Source organism: Bubalus bubalis, chromosome 6 (genome assembly GCF_019923935.1).
Source record: "Bubalus bubalis isolate 160015118507 breed Murrah chromosome 6, NDDB_SH_1, whole genome shotgun sequence".
In the NCBI taxonomy this organism is placed as follows: domain Eukaryota; kingdom Metazoa; phylum Chordata; class Mammalia; order Artiodactyla; family Bovidae; genus Bubalus; species Bubalus bubalis.
Genome location: NC_059162.1, coordinates 115,299,374 through 115,321,157, shown reverse-complemented (window position 1 = coordinate 115,321,157; position 21,784 = coordinate 115,299,374). Strand labels below are relative to the sequence as shown.

Below are 21,784 nucleotides of genomic sequence, written 5' to 3'. Positions count from 1 at the left end.
TCTCCAGGGAATCTTCCCAACCCAGGGATCAAACCGAGTCTCCTGCATTGCAGGCAGATTCTTTACCATCTGAGCCACCAGGGAAGTGACATAATCCAATGGGAACCGGAGGTGGGGGTGGGGGGGGTGACTTCTCTGCTCAAGGGTAGAGAACATGCTGGCCTAGAGGGCTGCTGGAAACCACATAGTGTCATGCACACCAGGTGAGGGATGTAGGCAGCTGGAACAAGGGGAAATGGAGGTGGAGGGCGAGAATGACTAGGGTTCTAGAAGCATCTGCAAATCTCACGTCTTGCCTCTCCTTCTGGTCACTGACCACGCTGCCAATATGGACCTGAAGTTTTTGTATTTTCTTTTTTACCTAATTATGGAATTCGGCAAGGGGACTTCACACTCCAGTGTCCCAGGGTTTTCCATGAGGGGAGCCTGGGGGGAGCAGTAGTCAAAACCCAGGGCTCCTCTCCCTGCCTGCACACAGTGGTGTGTACACACGCTGCCCCCCACCGTGTTAGGAGGGGTGAGCTCTCAGCAACAGCGCGCCTCTGTTTCCCTTGCTCTTGTTTTATTTCTCCATCTACACAGAAAGCAATGTGCCCGTGTGATTTTTCCCCCCCTTAATTTTCTTTCTGCCGCCTCATTAGCTGGAGAGAGCGTGCGCGGACCCTAATGACATCAGCGTTGTCAGAGTGATGCGGCCGCCGCATCTTGGCAGGCAGCAAGGAAGCAGCGGAGATTTTTAAACCGTGTTGGCGTAGAAATAATGAAGGCGGCCAGCTGCCTGGCAAACATGAGGGGACGCGGGGGTGGGGGTGGGGGCTGGTCAGGGGGTGGGGAGGGCCTGGAGCCCCAGAGAGGTGGAACAGAGGAGAGACAGGAAATGAATTCCCAGAGACAGGCAATAAGACTTTGTCACAGTCCGTGACCCCGGGAGGAGGGGTCTGGAGGAGGGTAGCTCTTCAGAGAATGGGGGTGGGGAGGTGGGGAGGTCCAGGTTGCATGCAGTCACTGGGAGCCATTGACTCTTTTGCTGAGAAGTGAGAGGGCTGATGGGAGGGTAGCTGGAGGGTCCAGGTTGGCCTGAGGAAGGTCTGAAGATGCAGGAACTGCCTCGAATACCTCAAAAGACAAACAGGCTACATGTGCAGAGGTCCAGTGTGATCTACTCTCTTTACCGGGGCATTTCCTCCCAATGTGGAAAAGGGGCCAGTGGGGTTCAGGGGCTGTTGTGCTCCAGGGAAATGCATGTTACTGGTGGTTCATGTAAGCCAGAAATACCAGCTCATCAAGAGCCCACCATGAGGTGCAAGGCTGGGAGACTGCACGCCTGCCTGGCTCTCCCATTGCAGCCCAGCCTCCTGTGCTCATTCTGTCTCTCTCCTTCTCTAAAGCCCATTTAAGCCCGGCCTTGTGACCATCGTACTGCTACTGCTAAGTCACTTCAGTCGTGTCCGACTCTGTGCGACCCCATAGACGGCAGCCCACCAGGCTCCGCCGTCCCTGGGATTCTCCAGGCAAGAACACTGGAGTGGGTTGCCATTTCCTTCTCCAATGCATGAAAGTGAAAAGTGAAAAGTGAAACTGAAGTCGCTCAGTCGTGTCCAACCCTCAGCGACCCCATGGACTGCAGCCCTCCAGGCTCCTCCATCCATGGGATTTTCCAGGCAAGAGTACTGGAGTGGGGTGCCATTGCCTTCTCCTGTGACCATCATGGATTAGGGAAAAAACAAATTTGGGGTAGGAAAGGGACTAGAGACGATAATGGTAATATGATTACCAGGTTCAAAGAGCATCTGCTCCTGTCTTCATGTTAAAGTATCTCTGAAGACATACACGAGAGGAGGGAAGGATGGAAGGAAGGGGGAGAGGGGGAGAAAGCAAATCTGTGCACCAATAGGAAGACCTCATGTCTGAGTCAGGAAGGGCCAACGCACCTCTGCTGCATGGCCCTAAGTTCTCAGGCAATCAAGTACACATTAAGGCAAACGTTTAAGTCCGCCAAGTAGCAGTGGATGCCGGTGGTGGTGCAGTGCATTGTGGGAGATGCAGTAAAAAGTGCAGAGGTGGAAACTGAGGAACCCAGGTTGCATAGCAACCTGCTGACTCTGCTGGGGGGAGGGTGGGAGGAAGAGGCCTCCTGATGGAGCACAGGTGACCAGGAGAGTGTGCAGACTAGGACCTGGGCTGGGCATCTCCCTTACCAGCCTTCCTCCACTTTGCCCCTCCACCGTCTCAAAGGCTAACATAGGAAGGGACCATGGACTTCCCCTGCATGTCCACAGACTTCGTGTCTGGATCTAACCTTAACCAGAGATGAATATAGAGAAAAATAAATGGATTCATGGGGGAGCAGGAAAAAAGAATGAGATAGCTTCCTGAGAATAGAGAGGAAATCTGTTCCTCTCATCAAAAGATCCAGAAGAAAATCTGAGAAATTGTATGCCTGTGTGCCATCCTGTATGGCATGCAAAATGATATAGCCTTTAAATCCATAAAACCAAACAAGATGAGAAGTCAACAGAATGACATGAAAAGGAAGATAGAGGAGATAAATTTATACCAAGAAAGCAACAACACAATGGTAGATTAGATTACATTCAGTTCAGTTCAATCACTTAGTCATGTCCGACTCTTTGTGACCCCATGGACTGCAGCACACTAGGCTTCCCTGTCCAACACCAACTCCCGGAGGTTGCTCAAACTCATGTCCATCAAGTCGGTGATGCCATCCAACCATCTCATCCTCTGTCATCCCCTTCTCCTCCTGCCTTTAATCTTTCCCAGCATCAGGTCTTTTCAAATGAGTCAGTTCTTTGCATCAGGTGGCCAAAGTATTGGAGTTTCAGCTTCAGCATCACTCCTTCCAATGAATATTCAGGACTGATTTTCTTTGGGATTGACTGGTTTAATCTCCTTGCAGTCCAAGGGACTCTCAAGAGTCTTCTCCAACACCACAGTTAAAAGGCATCATTTCTTCAGTGCTCAGCTTTCTTAGATGACATTAAAGGAAGTAGAAGGCAGAACTGATTCATAAAGAGAATCAAACCAAGGATGTGAGTGAGGGTGCTGTGCTATTTATCTGTGTGCCCCCAGATCCAGTCCCTGCTGTCTCTCTGTTCTATTCTGCATCCTGACAGGGTGTGGGCATTGTGGCTGGCCCCTTCAAGCTAACACATAGCCCTAAGCCATAGCTGGTTTCTGGCTGGGTGCAGCCAGGGGAGACACCGTAAGAAATTGGAGGTGGAGGGAGAAATAAAGCCAAGGTGTTTCTCGTCCCCTTCCTCCATCCTGAGTAGCTTCTACAGCAACACGTTCCTCTCCATGACTCCAGTATCCCCAGACAGCTCCTTCTCAAAGTCACAGCCTCTGCCAGGCAGCCCCTGCCTGACTTGGTTCCAGCCCCCCTTGAATCTCTCATAACAAGAAGCACAGGCTTCACGATTGGTTATTTCTGAGTGTCAGTGACATCATCAAAGAACCATATGCCTTCCAAGCTCAGTAAGTCAACCTTGCCCTCAAAATGGTCCTTTTCTTGGTCTCTAAATGGCTTCCAACAACTGTTCCAACCAGCTTCCTGTTCAGATTCAGCCGCTTTTCTCTAGAAACCCTGAGGAAGTCCTTCTCTGTGTTTTATTGACTCCAGTTGGCTTAAACTTGCCCTTTCCCAAACCATTAAATGGTAACGAGAATAGAATGATCATGATTGAATTAATCTAATTGCCTGGAGTGTTGGGAAGTCAACCACAATGTTCACTACAAAGGACTAATGTAAAAGATCTTCTTAAGTGCAAAAAAAAAAAAGTCAAGAAACTAAAAGACAAAGTGATAGTCATAAAGGGCAGAGAGCCAACTCACAGATAAGTGATGTTATTGAAGAACCTACAACAAATGGATCAGAAATAATCATCAAAGACATAATAGAAGAAAACCTACCTGCACTGAAAAGTCTTAAAGTGTAGGACTTGAATGGATGTTCTCTGCAAATCAGTGATGGGAGACACATACCTGTATACAGTCTAGCAAAAGCATTCTAAAAAGGCACAGAAAGACCTAGCAAGGCATCCAAGTAGAAAACAGGATCCTAAAGGAGTAAAAATCAGACTGCACTCTGAGGTCTCTGCAGTATTATCATAGGACAACTAAATATCTACAGATTTTTTTTTTGGACCATGCCAGGTGGCTTGCTGGATCCAAGTTCTCCAACCAGGGACTGAACCCAGGTCAGGGCAGTGAAAGCACCAGAACCTAACTACTGCACCACCAGAGAACTCCCCATCTACAGATTTTTTTATTTTTTAATTGAAGGATAATTGCTTTACAATGTTGTTGTTGGTTTCTGTCATACAACAACTCAAATCAGTTCAGTTCAGTTCAGTCACTCAGTAGTGTCCGACTCTTTGTGACCCCATGAATCTCAGCACACCAGGCCTCCCTGTCCATCACCAACTCCCAGAGTTCACTCAGACTCACGTCCATTGAGTCGGTGATGCCATCCAGCCATCTCGTCCTCTGTCATCCTCTTCTCCTCCTGCCCACAATCTGTCCCAGCATCAGAGTCTTTTCCAATGAGTCAACTCTTTGCATGAGGTGACCAAAGTACTGGAGTTTCAGCTTTAGCATCAGTCCTTCCAATGAACACCCAGGACTGATCTCCTTTAGAATGGACTGGTTGGATCTCCTTGCAGTCCAAGGGACTCTCAGGAGTTTTCTCCAAAACCACAGTTCAAAAGCATCAATTCTTCAGTGCTCAGCTTTCTTCATAGTCCAAATCTCACATCCATACATGACCACTGGAAAAAACCATAGCCTTGACTAGATGAACCTTTGTTGGCAAAGTAATGTTTCTGCTTTTGAATATGCTATCTAGGTTGGTCATAACTTTCCTTCCAAGGAGTAAGTGTCTTTTAATTTCATGGCTGCAATCACCATCTGCAGTGATTTTGGAGCCCCAAAAAATAAAGGCTGACACTGTTTCCACTGTTTCCCCATCGATTTCCCATGAAGTGATGGGACCAGATGCCATGATCTTAGTTTTCTGAACGTTGAGCTTTAAGCCAACTTTTTCACTCTCCTCTTTCACTTTCATCAAGAGGCTCTTTAGTTCCTCTTCACTTTCTGCCATAAGGGTGGTGTCATCTGAATATCTGAGGTTATTGATATTTCTCCTGGCAATCTTGATTCCAGCTTGTGCTTCTTCCAGCCCAGGGTTTCTCATGATGTACTCTGCATATAAGTTAAATAAGCAGGGTGACAATGTACAGCCTTGACATACTCTTTTTCCTATTTGGAACCAGTTTGTTGTTCCATGTGGAGTTCTAACTGTTGCTTCCTGACCTGCATATAGTTTTCTCAAGAGGCAGGTCAGGTGGTCTGGTATTCCCATCTCTTTAAGAATTTTCCACAGTTTGTTGTGATCCACACAGTCAAAGGCTTTGGCATAGTTAATAAAGCAGCAGTAGATGTTTTTCTGGAACTCTCTTGCTTTTTCCATGATCCAACAGATGTTGGTAATTTGATCTCTGGTTCCTCTGCCTTTTCTAAAGCCAGCTTGAACATCTGGAAGTTCACGGTTCACGTATTGCTAAAGCCTGGCTTGGAGAATTTTGAGCATTACTTTACTAGTGTGTGAGATGAGTGCAATTGTGCAGTAGTTTGAGCATTCTTTGGTATTGCCTTTCTTTGGGATTGGAATGAAAACTGACCTTTTCCAGTCCCATGGCCACTGCTGAGTTTCCAAATTTGCTGGCATACTGAGTGCAGCACTTTCACAGCATCATCTTTCAGGATTTGAAATAGCTCAACTGGAATTCCATCACCTCCACTAGCTTTGTTCATAGTGATGATTTCTAAGGCCCACTTGACTTCATATTCCAGGATGTCTGGCTCTAGGTGAGTAATCATACCATCGTGATTATCTTGGTCGTGAAGATCTTTTTTGTATAGTTCTTCTGTGTATTCTTGCCACCTCTTCTCAATATCTTCTGCTTCTATTAGGTCCATACCATTTCTGTCCTTTATTGAGCCCATCTTTGCATGAAATGTTGCCTTGGTATCTTTAATTTTCTTGAAGAGATCTTTAGTCTTTCCCATTTATTGTTTTCCTCTATTTCTTTCCATTGATCACTGAGGAAGGCTTTCTTATCTCTCCTCGCTATTCTTTGAAACTCTGCATTCAGATGCTTATCTTTCCTTTTCTCCTTTGCTTTTCACTTCTCTTCTTTTCACAGCTATTTGTAAGGCCTCCCCAGAAAGCCATTTTGCTTTTTTGCATTTCTTTTCCATGGGGATGGTCTTGATCCCTATCTCCTGTACCATGTCACGAAGCTCCATCCATAGTTCATCAGGGACTCTATCTATCAGATCTAGTCCCTTAAATCTATTTCTCACTTCCACTGTATAATCATAAGGGATTTGATTTAGGTCTTACCTGAATGGTCTACTGGTTTTCCCTACTTTCTTCAATTTAAGTCTGAATTTGACAATAAGGAGTTCATGATCTGAGCCACAGTCAGCTCCCAGTCTTGTTTTTGCTGACTGTATAGAGCTTCTCCATCTTTGGCTGCAAAGAATATAATCAATCTGATTTCAGTGTTGACCATCTGGTGATGTCCATGTGTAGCGTCTTCTCTTGTGTTGTTGGAAGAGGGTGTTTGCTATGACCAGTGCATTCTCTTGGCAAAACTCTATTAGCCTTTGCCCTGCTTCATTCCGTATTCCAAGGCCAAATTTGCCTGTTACCCCAGGTGTTTCTTGACTTCCTACTTTGGCATTCCAGTCCCCTATAATGAAAAGGACATCTTTTGGGGTGTTAGTTCTAAAAGGTCTTGTTGGTCTTCATAGAACCATTCAGCTTCAGCTTCTTCAGCATTACTGGTTGGGGTATAGACTTGAATTACTGTGATATTGAATGGTTTGCCTTGGAAACGAACAGAGATCATTCTGTCATTTTTGAGATTGCATCCAAGTACTGCATTTTGGGCGCTGTTGTTGAGACCATGATGGCTACTGCACTTCTAAGAATAGTCTGACAGAATGTGGTCCACTGGAGAAGGGAATGGCAAACCACTTCAGTATTCTTGCCTTGAGAACCCTATGAACAGTATGAAAAGGCAAAATGATAGGATATCGAAAGAGGAACTCCCCGGGTCAGTAGGTGCCCAATATGCTACAGGAGATCAGTGGAGAAATAACTCCAGAAAGAATGAAGGGATGGAGCCAAAGCAAAAACAACACCCAGTTGTGGATGTGACTGGTGATAGAAGCAAGGTCCGCTGCTGTAAAGAGCAATATTGCATAGGAACCTGGAATGTTAGGTCCGTGAATCAAGGTAAATTGGAAGTGGTCAAACAGAAGATGGCAAGAGTGAACATCAACATTCTAGGAATAAGTGAACTAAAATGGACTGGAATGGGTGAATTTAACTCAGATGACCAAATCAGTAATAGCTATATATAGATATATGTGTATATATCCCCTTCCTCTGCAGCCTCCCTCCCACTGCACCCCGAATCCCACCCCTCTAGTTCATCACAGAGCACCAGGCTGCCATCTACAGATTTTTAAAGAAAAGACTTAGATGTTAGAATTCTATATTCAGCCAAGATAGCTCTCATTTTACTGGCAAAAGAAAGACACTTTTAGATATCAAGGGTTCATAAGACATGCCTTCTGAGTACTTTTTTTTTTTGAAAGAAAAAACATATTTCTATTTATCCATTATTTATTCAGCAGATATTTATTGAGCACCAGCCATTTGCCAAAGTCATACTAGGCGCTTAGGATACCTAATGCGTGACCAGATTGGGGGGAAAGTATTGCTGCCCTCATGGAGCTTACATTCTAATGGGGGAGATGAGCATTAAACAATGAGCATAATAAATGGGCCAATAAAGTGATAAGGACTGGAAGAGCGGAACCAAGGCAGGAGGCAGCATGTTTTAAAGAGGGTATTAGGATGGATGGTTTTGAGTAGACTTGAGAGAGATGAGGGAATTAGCTAAGCAGGTGTCTGGGGAAAGAATAGCCCAGTAGATAAGATGAAGTCCACGAGTCCAAGGCTGGAGTGAGCCTGACCCACGTGGGGGACAACAAGGAACCAGTGAGGCTGAAGGTGGAGAGAACCCGTGGGACAGCATCAGGAGGTGAGAGAACTGGAGGAGGGGCAGACTGTGGGGTCCCCTAGGCCACTGCAGTGACATTGGCTATTGGAGTGGTTTGAGCAGAGGAGTGGTGTGGCCTGACTAACATTCTCTGAGGCTCTTTGTGGTCTCTATGTTGAGAATCTACTTTAGGAGGAGCAGAATAGAAGTGGAGAGATGGCTTAGGAGGTTGTGGCCACAGTCCACCCGAGGGATCACGCTGGCATGGATGAGGGCAGTGGTCTGAACACAGGGAATGCCTGGTGGCCTAGTGGCTAGGATTCCAGGCTCTCGTGGTCACGGTCCAGGTTCAGTCCCTAGTGAGGCAACTGAGATCCCACAAGTTGTGTGGTGCAGCCAAAAAGGAAAAGAAATTATGGATTCTGGCTATCTCGTGAAGGTACAGCCAGCAGAATTTCTTGACAGATTGAATGTAGGATGCGGGATATGTGAGAAGAGGAGTCAAAGATGACTCCAAGGCTTTTAGCCTGAGATGTTGGAAGGATGGGTGTGCCATCGAGAGGTAAGGGGAAGCTTAGGGGGAAAGGACGTCTGGGGCTGGGGGGAGACTCGGGTGTTCTGTTTTGGATGCCTTAAGTGTAAGATAGAGCCAGCCACGAGGAGATAATCAAGTAAGCAATTGGATATTCAAACCTGAGGGTTGGGAGGGAGGTTTAACCAACCTGGAGATAGACTTTAGAGAGTTCGTGGCATTTGGATGGTGTCTAAAGCCAGGAAATTGAATGAGATCACCAGGGAGGGAGAGCAGAGACGAGGAATGAGGATTGACTCCATGGCCATCCCAGCATGAGAAGACGCGCAGGTGAGAAAGCAGCAGAGGAAAGTGAGTAGAAGCAGCAGCGTGGGTGCTGAAGGAATGAGCGTGTGGCTTCTGGGAGCCAAGAGAAGAACACATCCAAATGGAAGATGCAGTTAGCTGTGTGATGCAGCCCGAGGGGAGGCAGAGCCCTGACCACCAGGTACAGCCAGCTCAGGGGTGCTCTTGGCAAGGGCTGATTGGGTGGGGTAGGGGAGGCTGAAGGCCAAATGGAATGAGGCTACTCCAGCTGCCCAAGAGATGATGGGGAAAGACCGTCTCAGGAATGGGAAACTCAGTCTGCAGAGTCTCTCAACTCAACCTCTTAAATATCTCTCAAAGTCTTTCTTCTTTTTCCATCCTGGCTGCCACCAGCTGAGTTTGGGCCACCATCATCTCAGTGGTAAAGAAGGCACCTGTCAATGCAGAAGACGTAAGAGGCCCTGTTTCGATCCCTGGGTTGGGAAGATCCCCTGGAAGAGGAAATGGCTACCCACTCCAGTACTCTTGCCTGGAGAATTCTGTGGACAGAGGAGCCTGGTGGGCTACAGTCCAGGGGGTCACAAAGAGTCAGACACGACTGAGCGACTGAACATGCACAAATCTCTCCCCTAGATTGCAAAAATATCCTCGTAGCTCAACTCTCTGCCTCCAATATGGCCCCATGGAACTCTTCTCAACACTGTAGCCATGGTGACATTTCTAAAATTAAAACCTGACCCTGTCACTTCTCCACTCATCACCCTTCAAGGGCTTTCCGGTGCCCTGAAGATAAAGTCCAGCTTCTTGTCGTGGCCAACAGCATGCTTCCGGCTCTGACCTGCTGTCCTCTCCAGTCTCAATTCTCACTACCCACCCCACCCCCCGTGTCAAACCTCACATCGCAGTCAATATTTTTTATATATGTATAATTTTATTTATTCACTTATATTTAGCTGCGTTGGGTCTTTGCTGCTTTGTGAGAATTTCTCTAGTTGCAGCTCGGGGGCTACTGTTCATTGTGATGCGTGGACTTCACACTGCAGTGGCTTCTTTTGTTGGGGGGCACAAGCTCTAGGGAGCCTGAGCTTCAGCAGTTTTGGCGCATGGGCTTAGTCGCTCCACAGCACATGGGATCTCCCTAGACCAGGGATGGAACCCGTGTCTCCTGCATTGGCAGGCAAACCTTCATCTACTGCACCCCAAGGAAGTCCCACAGCCAGTACTTTCTGTTCCTTCTCACCTCCCATGTTTGATAATTCTTTTCTATACCCTGAACATCCTACTCCTCAGAACTCTCCACATCTTTTGGAACTGCTGTTCCATGTCTTACCTTGAATGTCACTTCCTGCAGAAATCTTTCCTTGACCAACTCACCACACCATTGCAAATCTAGGTCTGACTCAGGGGTCATTTCTAGCACCTGGTGATTCCGCCACCAGAGTACTATGGCACCTACATATTTATTATTACTACTAACATCATGAGAAACGCTGGGCTGGAGGAAGCACAAGCTGGAATCAAGATTGCCAGGAGAAATATCAATAACCTCAGATATGCAGATGACACCACTCTTATGGCAGAAAGTGAAGAAGAACTAAAGAGCTTCTTGATGAAAGTGAAAGAGGAGAGTGAAAAAGTTGGCTTAAAGCTCAACATTCAGAAAACTAAGATCATGGCATCCGGTCCCATCACTTCAATGCAAATAGATGGGGAAACAGTGCAAACAGTGGCTGACTTTATTTTTCTGGGCTCCAAAATCACTGCAGATGGTGATTGCAGTCATGAAATTAAAAGACGCTTACTCCTTGGAAGGAAAGTTATGACCAACCTATATGATAGCATATTAAAAAGCAGAGACATTACTTTGCCAGCAAAGGTCTGTTTAGTCAAGGCTATGGTTTTTCCAGTGGTCATGTATGGATGTGAGAGTTAGACTATAAAGAAAGCTGAGGGCTGAAGAATTGATGCTTTTGAACTGTGGTGTTGGAGAAGACTCTTGAGAGTCCCTTGGACAGCAAAGAGATCCAACCAGTCCATCCTAAAGGAGATCAGTCCTGGGTGTTCATTGGAAGGACTGATGCTGAAGCTGAAACTCCAATTCTTTGGCCACCTGAAGTGAACCCTGATGCTGGAAAGATTGAAGGCAGGAGGAGAGGGGACGACAGAGGATGAGATGGCTGGATGGCATCACCAACTTGATGGACATGAGTTTGAGCAAGCTCAGGGAGTTGGTGATGGACAGGGAAGCCTGGCACGTTGCAGTCCATAGGGTCGCAAAGAGTCGGACATTACTGAGCGACTGAACTGAACTGAAGGTAAAACATATTGCCAAGTTAACTGAGTGGTCAATCCAAGGAGCTGGGAAGAGAAAAGGAGAAAATGATTAATAAGATGAAAGCAAAAGTTAATGGATTGGAATATTTTAAAAGAGAATTGATCAAAGAAATCCAATAGCTGATTTCTTGACAAATAATTAAAATAGAATTCCAGCAAGACATTAAATATGCAAAACACAGTGCAGAGACAATCACAGTGACTTCAAATGAGAAAGGGTGCTTATTCCTAGATACAGTGCACATAACTGTCCCCATCCAAATTTGTTCTCCACCTGCATGGACCCATCTGCAAGTCTCCTGGCTCTCTGCTCCCTGGGCTTCATCAGGGCAGTGTCCCAGGTGTGTTCACCAGGTACCCTCTCAGCTTGAGGTTGGTGTGAGTGTCCCTAGCCAGAGATCTCTGCTCCTGGTAAGTCAACCCACTCCATTCTCTCACCCTGCAGGCCCAGGAGTGGGAATCAGCTCCACTGCCAGCTCTGTATCAAATCACTGCTCCTCGTGGTTATTCTGCACACACACCTGGCTAAACAAGCCCTGTATCAATAACCCTCCTGGAATCATCTTACCTTAAATGTGCCCTCTGTTACCACCCTGACCAGTACACTTGCAATGCTGAATTTCTTTTTTTTCCAGGAAAATATAGATGAACAAAATTAAGCCAAGAATAAATCAAAATAAAATATGCCAGTAACTGTGAAAAAATTGAAAATATTATCACCTGCAGCTAAAGGTTCAAATGCAAAGTCCATCATGCTTTCTTATTTCCTATAATTATCTACTTTTCAAAATCTCCCAAAGTATTAAAAATACAGACATCATCTCAGACAGTTTTACTAAGTTAACGCTGAGTGACATTAAAACTTGACGGTAATGTTAGTAGCTCAAAAAGCTAAAACTGTAAAGCAATCTTATTTATTAAAAGATGAAAAATATCTTAACAAATTGAATCTACCATTCTGTTTAGAAGACTAGCCAAATAGAGACTGTTTTATGAAAGGCAAAATAGGTCAGTATTGGATAATCTTTTTGTAGCAATTTGGCTGCTGCTGCTGCTGCTAAGTCGCTTCAGTCGTGTCCGACTCTGTGCGACCCCATAGACGGCAGCCCACCAGGCTCCCCCGTCCCTGGGATTCTCCAGGCAAGAACACTGGAGTGGGTTGCCATTTCCTTCTCCAATGCATGAAAGTGAAGAGTGAAAGTGAAGTCACTCAGTCGTGTCCAACTCTCAGTGATCCCATGGACTGCAGCCTACCAGGCTCCTCCATCCATGGAATTTTCCAGGCAAGAGTACTGGAGGGGTGACATCACCTTCTCTGAGCAATTTGGCTAGAAAACATTAAAAACTTAAATCATAAATCTAGTAATACAAAGATATTTCCTTAACTTAGAACAATGTATTTATCCCCTTCATGGATCACAGCCTTGTCATGGCAAAGGGGCTTACATAACTCGAGGAAGCTATGAGCCATACCATGCAGGGATACCCAAGACAGACAGGTCATGGAGACAGGTAGTGGAGAGTTCTGACAAAATGTGGTCCACAAGAGGAGGGAACCCACTCCAATATTCTTGCCTGGAGAGCCCCATGAACAATATGAAAAGGCAAAAAGATATGACACCGGAAGATGAGCCCCCAGATGGGAAGGTGTCCGGTATGCTACTGGGGAAGAGCTGAGGGCAGTTACTAATAGCTCCAGAAAGAATGAAGACACTGGGCCAAAGCAGAAACGACACTCAGTTGTGCATGGGTCTGGTGGTGAAAATAAAGTCCAATGCTGTAAAGAACAATATTGCATAGGAACGTGGAATGTTAGGTCCACAAATCAAGGTCAGTTAGACATGGTCAAGCAGGAGATGGCAAGATTGAACATTGACATCTTAGGAATCAGTAAACTAAAATGGACGGGAATGAGCAGACTTAATTCAGATGACCATTATATCTATTACAGTGGGCCAGAATTCCTTAGAAGAAATGGAACTATAAGGAACTATGTTCCTTATAGTCAGTAAAAGAGTTCAAAATCCAGTACTTGGGTACTGGACAGAAACTGTAAGGACCTAAAAGAAGCAGAGGAGATTAAGAAGAGATGGCAAGAATACACAGAAGAATTATACAAAATGGTCTTAATGACCCAAATTACCACAGTGGTGCAGCCACTCACCTAGAGCCAGACATCCTGCAGTATGAAGGCAGTTGGGCTTCAGGAAGCATTATTATGAACAAAGCTAGTGGAGGTGATGGAATTCCAGCTGAGCTATTTAAAATCCTTAAAGATGATGCTGTTAAAGTGCTGCACTCAATATGTCAGCAAATTTGGAAAACTCAGCAGAGGCCCCAGGACTGGAAAAGGTCAGCTTTCATTCCAAACCCAAAGAAGTCAAAGAATATTCCAACTACTATAGAACTGTGCTCATTTCACATGCTAGAAAGGTTATGCTCAAAATCCTTCAAGCTAGGCTTCAGCAGTATGTGAACTGAGAACTTCCTGATACTCAATCTGGGTTTAGAAAAGGCAGAGGAACCAAAGATCAAATTGCCAACATTCGTTGGATCATGGAGAAAGCGAGGGAGTTCCGGAAAAATATCTGCTTGTGCTTCATTGACTACACTAAAGCCCATCACTTCATGGCAAATAGAAAGGGAAAAGTGGAAGCAGTGACAGACTTTATTTTCTTGGGCTCCAAAAATCACTGTGGATGGTGACTGCAGCCATGAAATTAAAAGATGCTTGCTCCTTGGAAGGAAGGCTATGACAAACCTAGACAGCATATTAATAAGCAGAGACACCGGTTTGCTGACAAAGGTTCATATAATCAAAGCTATGTTTTTTCCAGTCATCATGTATGGATGTGAGAGTGAACCATAAAGAAGGCTGAGCACCAAATAATTGATGCTTCTGAATTGTGGCATTTGAGAGTCCCCTGGACTGCAAGACGATCAAACCAGTCAATCCTAAAGAAAATCAACCCTGAATATTCACTGGAAGGACTGATGCTGAAGCTCCAATCCTTTGGCCACCTGATGGGAAGAACTGACTCATTGGAAAAAACTCTGACACTGGGAAAGACTGAAGACAAAATGAGAAGGAGGCAGCAGAGGACGAGATAGTTAGATAGCATCACCGATTCAGTGGACATGAATTTGAGCAAACTCTGGGAGATAGTGAAGGACAGGGAAGCCTGACATGCTGCAATCCATGGGGTTGCAAAGAGTCAGACACAACTTAGCAACTGAACAACAACAAATTTATGTGAATTCACAAAATTTATTTTTTTGTGAATAAATTTTGTCAATAAATTCACAAATTTATGTGAAACTACTATCCAAGATTATGGTGAAAGTTTAGAGGCAGTCCTATTAAATTTAGATGATACCTGTTATCAATTACTGTTATTTAACATTCAATTTTAAAGCTCTAGTCAATATAATAAGACAAGGAAAATAAATATTAATATTGAGAAGGATAAAACATTATTTGCAAAAATTATTTTCTATCTTAAAAATAACGTTAATAAATAAAGTATACTTATAAATCAGTGAGGCTTCCCTTGTGGCTCAGCTGGTAAAGAATCTGCCTGCAATGTGGGAGACCTGGGTTCAGTCCCTGGGCTGGGAAGATCTCCTGGAGAAGGAAAAGGCTACCCACTCCAGTATTCTGCCCTATAGAATTTCAAGGACTCTTTAGTCCATGGGGTTGCAAAGAGTTGGACATGACTGAGCGACTCTCACAATGATAAAAAAGAACACAGTATAGAAAAAATGATCAAAAGACATAATCTAGCAATTCATTAAAAAAAGACAAATGTCAACCAAAAGCAAATATTTCAACTTGTGCCTATCAAATTTAAATAATTAATGAGATGATCTGTGTAGGAAGAAAGAGGTCCTCTCATACTCAGTTCTTCAAAAGGGGTAACGACTTATACACTTACAGTTTGACAGTATGTTTTAAGACCTTTAAAGTATACACTCTCATTGGAAACCAGAATTGAAAGGGACACGTGTACCCCAGTGTTCATCACAGCACAATAGCTGGGGCATGGAAGCAACCTAGATGTCCATTGGCAGAGGAATGGATAAGGAAGTAGTGGTACATATACGCAATGAAATATTACTCAGCTATTAAAAAGAACACATCTGAGTCAGTTCTAATGAGGTGGATAAAACTGGAACCTATTATACAGCATGAAGTAAGTCAGAAAGAAAAACGCCAATACAGTATATTAACATATATATATATATATGTATAAATTTAGAAAGATGGTAATGATGACCCTATATGCGAAGGAGCAAAAGAGACACAGATATAAAGAATAGATTTTTGGACTCTGTGGGAGAAGGCAAGGGTGGGATGATTTGAGAGAATAATATTACCAGATGTGAAACAGATCACCAGTCCAGGTTCGATGCATGAGACAGGGCTCTCAGGGCTGGTGCACTGGGATGACCCAGGGGGATGGGATGCGGAGGGAGGTGGGAGCGGGGTTCAGGATGGGGTTACATGTACACCCATGGCTGATTCATGTCAATGTATGGCAAAAACCACCACAATATTGTAAAGTAATTAGCCTCCAATTAAATAAATAAAAACTATGGAGAAAAATAATAAACATTAAAAAGGGGGGAAAAGTATACACACTCATTGATTTGCAGTTCTCTTTCCAGCAATTCAGTATAAGCAATCTAAATAAGAAAGGTTGGACACAGAGAAATTATATTCAGAGGTATTCATTGTTGATAAGATAAAATATTACAACTTATAATAGTTAGCTCATTGAATTCATTATGATACATTCATACAAAATTATATGGCCACTAAAAATAATGTTTAAATGCTCATTTGTAATTTTTGAATTGTTCACAATCTATTTTGATGAAAAGTCAAGTTTCAAAATAGTATGCAAATCACTAGCTCATTTTTGTCTTTTATACTAATTCCTTTCTAAATACATAAAACCTTAGTATATACAAAATGTTGATAGGGGTTATCTCTGAAAAAGAGAAATCTGAAATTTTTAAATCTTGCTTGGGCTTCTCTGTGGCTCAGGTGGTAAAGAATCTGCCTACAATGAGGGAGGCCTATGTTCGATCCCTGGGTCAGGAAGATCCCCTGGAGGAGGGCACGGCAATGCACTCCAGTATTCTTGCCTGGAGAATCCCATGGACAGAGGAGCCTGGCGGGTCCATGGGGTCCTAAAGAGCTGGACGTGACTGAGCGACTGACACTTTCACTTTCTGTATCTTAAAGGGGTATTACATCTGAAAAAAGATAGGTAGTGGTTTAGTCAATAAGTGTCTGACTTTTGCCACCCCTGGACTGTACCCGTCCAGGCTCCTGTCAGTGGGATTTCCCAGGCAAGAATACTGGAGTGGGTTTCCATTTCCTCCTCCAGGGGATCTTCCCAACCCAGGGATTGAACCTGGTTCTACTGTACTGGAGGCAGATTCTTCACCGACTGAGCCAGCAGGGAAGCCCAAAAGAAGCCAGGCAGGTTGTAAAGGGAGCAACTGCCTTAAGTGTGTTCAGGAGCCCGTGAGCAGGATGCTGGCCAGGCTTGTAATTGGTTCTGACTGTTGTCCACTGAGGCTATTTGGTGCTTGACCTCAGAAAAAAATGGCATAACCTCAGTTTTCTCAACTGAGACAGAAACAGAACAGTTTCACAGCACTTGGTAAATCCTAAACCTCAGAAACAGAGAATAATGAAGTTGCTCGGTTGTCGTTTATTTGCTAAGCTGCGTCTTGACTCTTTTGCAGCTCCATGGACTATAGCCCACCAGGCTCCTCTGTCCATGGGATTTCCCCAAAATCAAATCTGAATTCCATCACGCTTCTAAATCCAACTACTAATTTACAGAAAGCAGAGAAAAAGCGGCATCCCACAGGGATACAATCAGCAAAATCCCAACAGTGAGAAACTCCACAGGATGAATAACCCAGTTTCTTCAACAAATAAATCACACAAAACAAAAGAGAGATCTGAAAATACATCATATCAACCAGTGTAATCAATTCAGTGTAAATCTGAATTCTTATTCAAGCAAACAAATGATTGTTTTGATATAATGGCATTTAAGAGAAATTTGCGAATTTAAACATAGAGTATATATCAGATGATACTAAGAAACCGGCTTCCCACGAGATGCTAGTGGTAAGGGATCCATCTGTCAATGCAGAATAGATGGATACCGGTTGGATCCCTAGGTCGGGAAAATCCCCTGAAGGAGGGCACCGCAACCCATCCAGTATTCTTGCCTGGAGAATCCCATGGACAGAGGGGCCTGGTGGGCTGTAGTCTATAGAATCGACAGAGTCAGACATGACTGAAGTGACTTAGCATGCACGCAGTAAGGAACTATTGTTAATTTCTCAGCTGTTACCATGATTCTGCATTTGTGTTTCTTCTAAACGTCCTTTAAGAGACAACACGAATATTTATAGATGACATGACAGGCTACATTGAATTTGCTTTAAAATAACATGAGGGAGAGGGGACTGGAAATGTGGCAAGGGCAGGATGGGCCATGAGCTGATGGTGGGTACACGAGGGTTTACCCTGCTGTTCAGTCTACTTTTGTGTACTTTCAAACTTCTCCATGATGACAACAAAAGATTTCTACTTTTAAAAAGCAAACACTTTCCATCTTTATGATGAAGCCAATGGACCTGAATTGCAGAATTTGCAAATTAGAAAACAAGCACCCTTGGCCAGTAGGGACTACAAAAATAAACCAGAAAGGCCAAGGGGAGAAAAAAATTCAACAGCAAAGCAACTCTTCTCCCCCAGCTTCATGACACATTAGAAAACTGAAACCAGAAATTGGGAATGCCATCCTTATGCAGACTCCTTCCCCACCTCACCCCCCACCTCCCCCAGCCGTTCTGATTCCTTTTTTCTGAACAGCTCTCCAGACCAGAGAGCCTGCATCAGCATATTCCCCCTGGGAACTCCTTGGCCCAGACTGCTCTGGGCTTCTCCATGCACTCTGCCTAGGGCCTGACCATGACCCTATTGTATTGTTACTGGGATTGTCACACAGCCAGGAAGTGGCTGAAGCGGCATGCAGGCACCCCCTCCCACCTCCCCAGCCTTTCCCACCTGGACCCAAAATGTGTCTCCCACTGTTTCCGACCAGGTGCTGAAGAGCTGCGCAGCGGTCCCCACGGTCATTGAGGTTCTTTTCAACTCCTACTCTCAGCTCTGCGTCTCCGAGTCCTGGAAGGAGGTGATCCCCGAAGAAGTGTTTCAGGTGAGGGGGCGGCCCCTTCTTCCTCCTTAATACAGACTGTCGTCTTAATTCTGTTCTCCTAGGTGGGGTTTTGCACTCACATCCAGGAAAAGATGAAACATCTAGGGAAGGAAAGAGAAGGGCAAACCGGGGGCATGTCTGCTTCTGTTTTTCTCCTGGAGGCTCAGTATTGACTCAGCCCATGGTTGGGGTGCTGTGGGCTGCAAGGACCACCCTGGCTTAGGAAGGTCAGGGCTCCATAACCAGTGTCCAAGGGAGGGTGGGCCATGGAGATCCAGGCTCCTGTGTGTCCGCTTCACCTTCTGACATCTCAGGGTACGACCGAGGCAGCTGCGGGCACTGCATTCATACACGACAAAGTCCACAGGTGACTGTTGATTAAGAAAGAAATTTTTTTTTCTGTAGAAGCATCTAGAAAATGGCCCCTCATGTTTTATTGACTTGAGTCCTGTGCAGATTATACACAGGCATGCTAATTTGCTTCAGCAGTGTCTGACTCGGTGCGTCCCTACAGACTGTAGCCCTCCAGGCTCCTCTGTCCATGGGATTCTCCAGACAAGAATACTGGAGTGGGTGGCCATGCCCTCCTCCAGGGGATCTTTCTGATCCAGGGGTTGAACTTGTATCTCTTAGGTCTCCTGCATTGGCAAGTGGCTTCTGTAGCAGATTCTTTGAAAGAAGAGAGTGAAAAAGTTGGCTTAAAGCTCAACATTCAGAAAACTAAGATCATGGCATCTGGTCCCATCACTTCATGGGTAATAGATGGGGAAACAGTGTCAGACTTTATTTTGGGGGGCTCCAAAATCACTGCAGATGGTGATTTCAGCCATGAAATTAAAAGACGCTTGCTCCTTGGAAGGAAAGTTATGAGCAACCTAGATAGCATATTCAAAAGCAGAGACATTACTTTGCCAACAAAGGTCCATCTAGTCAAGGCTATGGTTTTTCCAGTGGTCATGTATGGATGTGAGAGTTGGACTGTGAAGAAAGCTGAGCACTGAAGAATTGATGCTTTTGAACTGTGGTGTTGGAGAAGACTCTTGAGAGTCCCTTGGACAGCAAGGAGATCCAACCAGTCCATCCTAAAGGAGATCAGTCCTGGGTGTTCTTTGGAAGGAATGATGCTAAAGCTGAAACTCCAGTACTTTGGCCACCTCATTCGAAGAGTTTACTCATTGGAAAAGACTCTGATGCTGGGAGGAATTGGGGGAAGGAGGAGAAGGGAACGGCAGAGGATGAGATGGCTGGATGGCATCACCGACTCGATGGACATGAGTCTGAGTGAACTCCAGGAGTTGGTGATGGACAGGGAGGCCTGGTGTGCTCTGATTCATGGGGTCTCGAAGAGTCGGACACGACTGAGCGACTGAACTGGACTGAACTGAACTTACCACTAGTGCCACCTGGGAAGCCCCCTGTGCAGATTAGGAATTCAAGGAGATGACCCGTATTGTCTGAGATCACCCAAAACAGACTTCCCTCTGACTGGGCAGGAGCCACCCTACAGAAAAGTGCCCAGACCCACTTTGGGTAGGATCTGGTGGCTCAGATAGTAAAGAATCTGCCTGCAATGCAGGAGACCCAGGTTCAATCCCTGGGTCAGGAAGATCCCCTGGAGGAGAGCATGGCAGCCCACTCCAGTATTCTTGCCTGGAGAATCCCATGGACAGAGGAGCCTGGTGCGCTGCAGTCCTTGGGGTCACAAAGAGTCGGACATGACTGAGAGACTAACACACACACACACACACACACACACACACACACACTCTATCTCTCTATCAGTAGCCATGAGAGGATTCCCCGTGTCATCAGGGCTCTTCTCTCTGGGAAAAAGAAGGAAGTGTGCCAGTTCCACGTGCCCAGACTGATACTTCCCACCTTCTTTCAGATGCACCAGGCTTTCTACCGGTCCCTCTTCGGCTTGGCCCACACGCCCCGCTGTCTGCAGCATCTCTGCCGCTGTGCCATCCGGAAATCGTTTGGCAGAAAGTGCTTTTCCCTCGTACCTCTGTTGCCCTTGCCGGAGTCCCTGCAAAACTACTTGCTTCTGGAGCCAGAGGGGGTTCTGCACTGAAACCCAGCAGCGTGGCCCAGGGCGCTGTGCTCTTCTGACGGGCCTTGGATGGGACCTGCTACCCACCCAGTGCACAGACCTCACCCCGCTTCAGGTTCCACCTGGGCATGGAGTTGTAATAAAAGCCCTTTCTGCCTCTCTCAGGGTTGCTTGTGAGAATTGAAACTGAATGTCACAGCACATGTGTCACAAAGTACCTTTCCACAGCTCAGTTCAGTTCAGTAGCTCAGTCTTGTCCGACTCTTTGTGACCCTGTGGACTGCAGCACGCCAGGCCTCCCTGTCCATCACCAACTCCCGGAGTTTACTCAAACTCATGTCCATCGAGTCGGTGATGCCATCCAACCATCTCATCCTCTGTTATCCCCTTCTCCTCCTGCCCTCAATCTTTCCCAACATCAGGGTCTTTTCAAATGAGTCAGCTCTTTGTATCAGGTGGCCAACTTCAGCTTCAACATCAGTCCTTCCAATGAATACCCAGGACTGATCTCCTTTAGGATGGACTGGTTGGATCTCCTTGCAATCCAATGGACTCTTAAGAGTCTTCTCCAACACCACAGTTCAAAAGCATCAGTTCTTCCGCAATCAGCTTTCTTTATAGTCCAACTCTCACATCCATACATGACCACATGGACTACCTTTCCACAGAGGTTGAACTAAAAGGTGTATGTATTTTTCCCAGAGTTGGTCTCCCTGCCCATGATGGTTCAGCCACAGTCCTGCTGGCCCTGTCCCCAAACTTCAGACCCTCTGACTTAGGGTAGGAAAACATTACACCCCTCCTAGAGCTCAGCCCCCCGGGAAGGCTCTGCCCCTCCAAACATGACAGACGTCCATATGCAGAGAGGAGGACACGTGGTTCCGTAACGAGAGCCCCTGCCCAGGAGCCCACTGGTGCTTCTGAGCGCGTCACCGCCCAGAGCCCCTCGGAGGATGCTGGAGGGGTGGTGAGCAGATACTTTGACCCTGTGCGCGTCTTCTATCCGATGGCCCCAGCAGACCCAGCTGATCCGGCTGTGGGGGACAGTCCAGGATGCCAGATACAGACGCAGGCTCGTGGAGGCTGCCCTCAGCCCAGCCTGAGCATCTGTAACAAGAGGAAGCTCTAACGCCTAGGACTGGATTAACCATGTTTTTATATTTTTTATATTCTGGTGCTTTGACACCTGGGGCCTTTCGGACCGGGACTG

General features: G+C 45.7%; 1 protein-coding gene across 3 annotated transcripts in view; it reads left to right on the top strand.

The window, feature by feature from the left end:
• The window catches only part of ASB18 (ankyrin repeat and SOCS box containing 18), a 73,598-nt gene extending 52,860 nt beyond the window's left edge, over positions 1-20,738 (top strand). For all 3 annotated transcript variants that reach the window (XM_044945332.1, XM_044945333.1, XM_044945331.1), the window contains 2 exons: positions 18,408-18,521; positions 20,410-20,738. In XM_044945332.1, coding sequence (XP_044801267.1) covers positions 18,408-18,521; positions 20,410-20,595 — 300 coding nt within the window. In that variant the 3' untranslated portion in view covers positions 20,596-20,738. The remainder of the gene's footprint in view (positions 1-18,407; positions 18,522-20,409) is intronic.
• Positions 20,739-21,784: the final 1,046 nt, after the last annotated feature.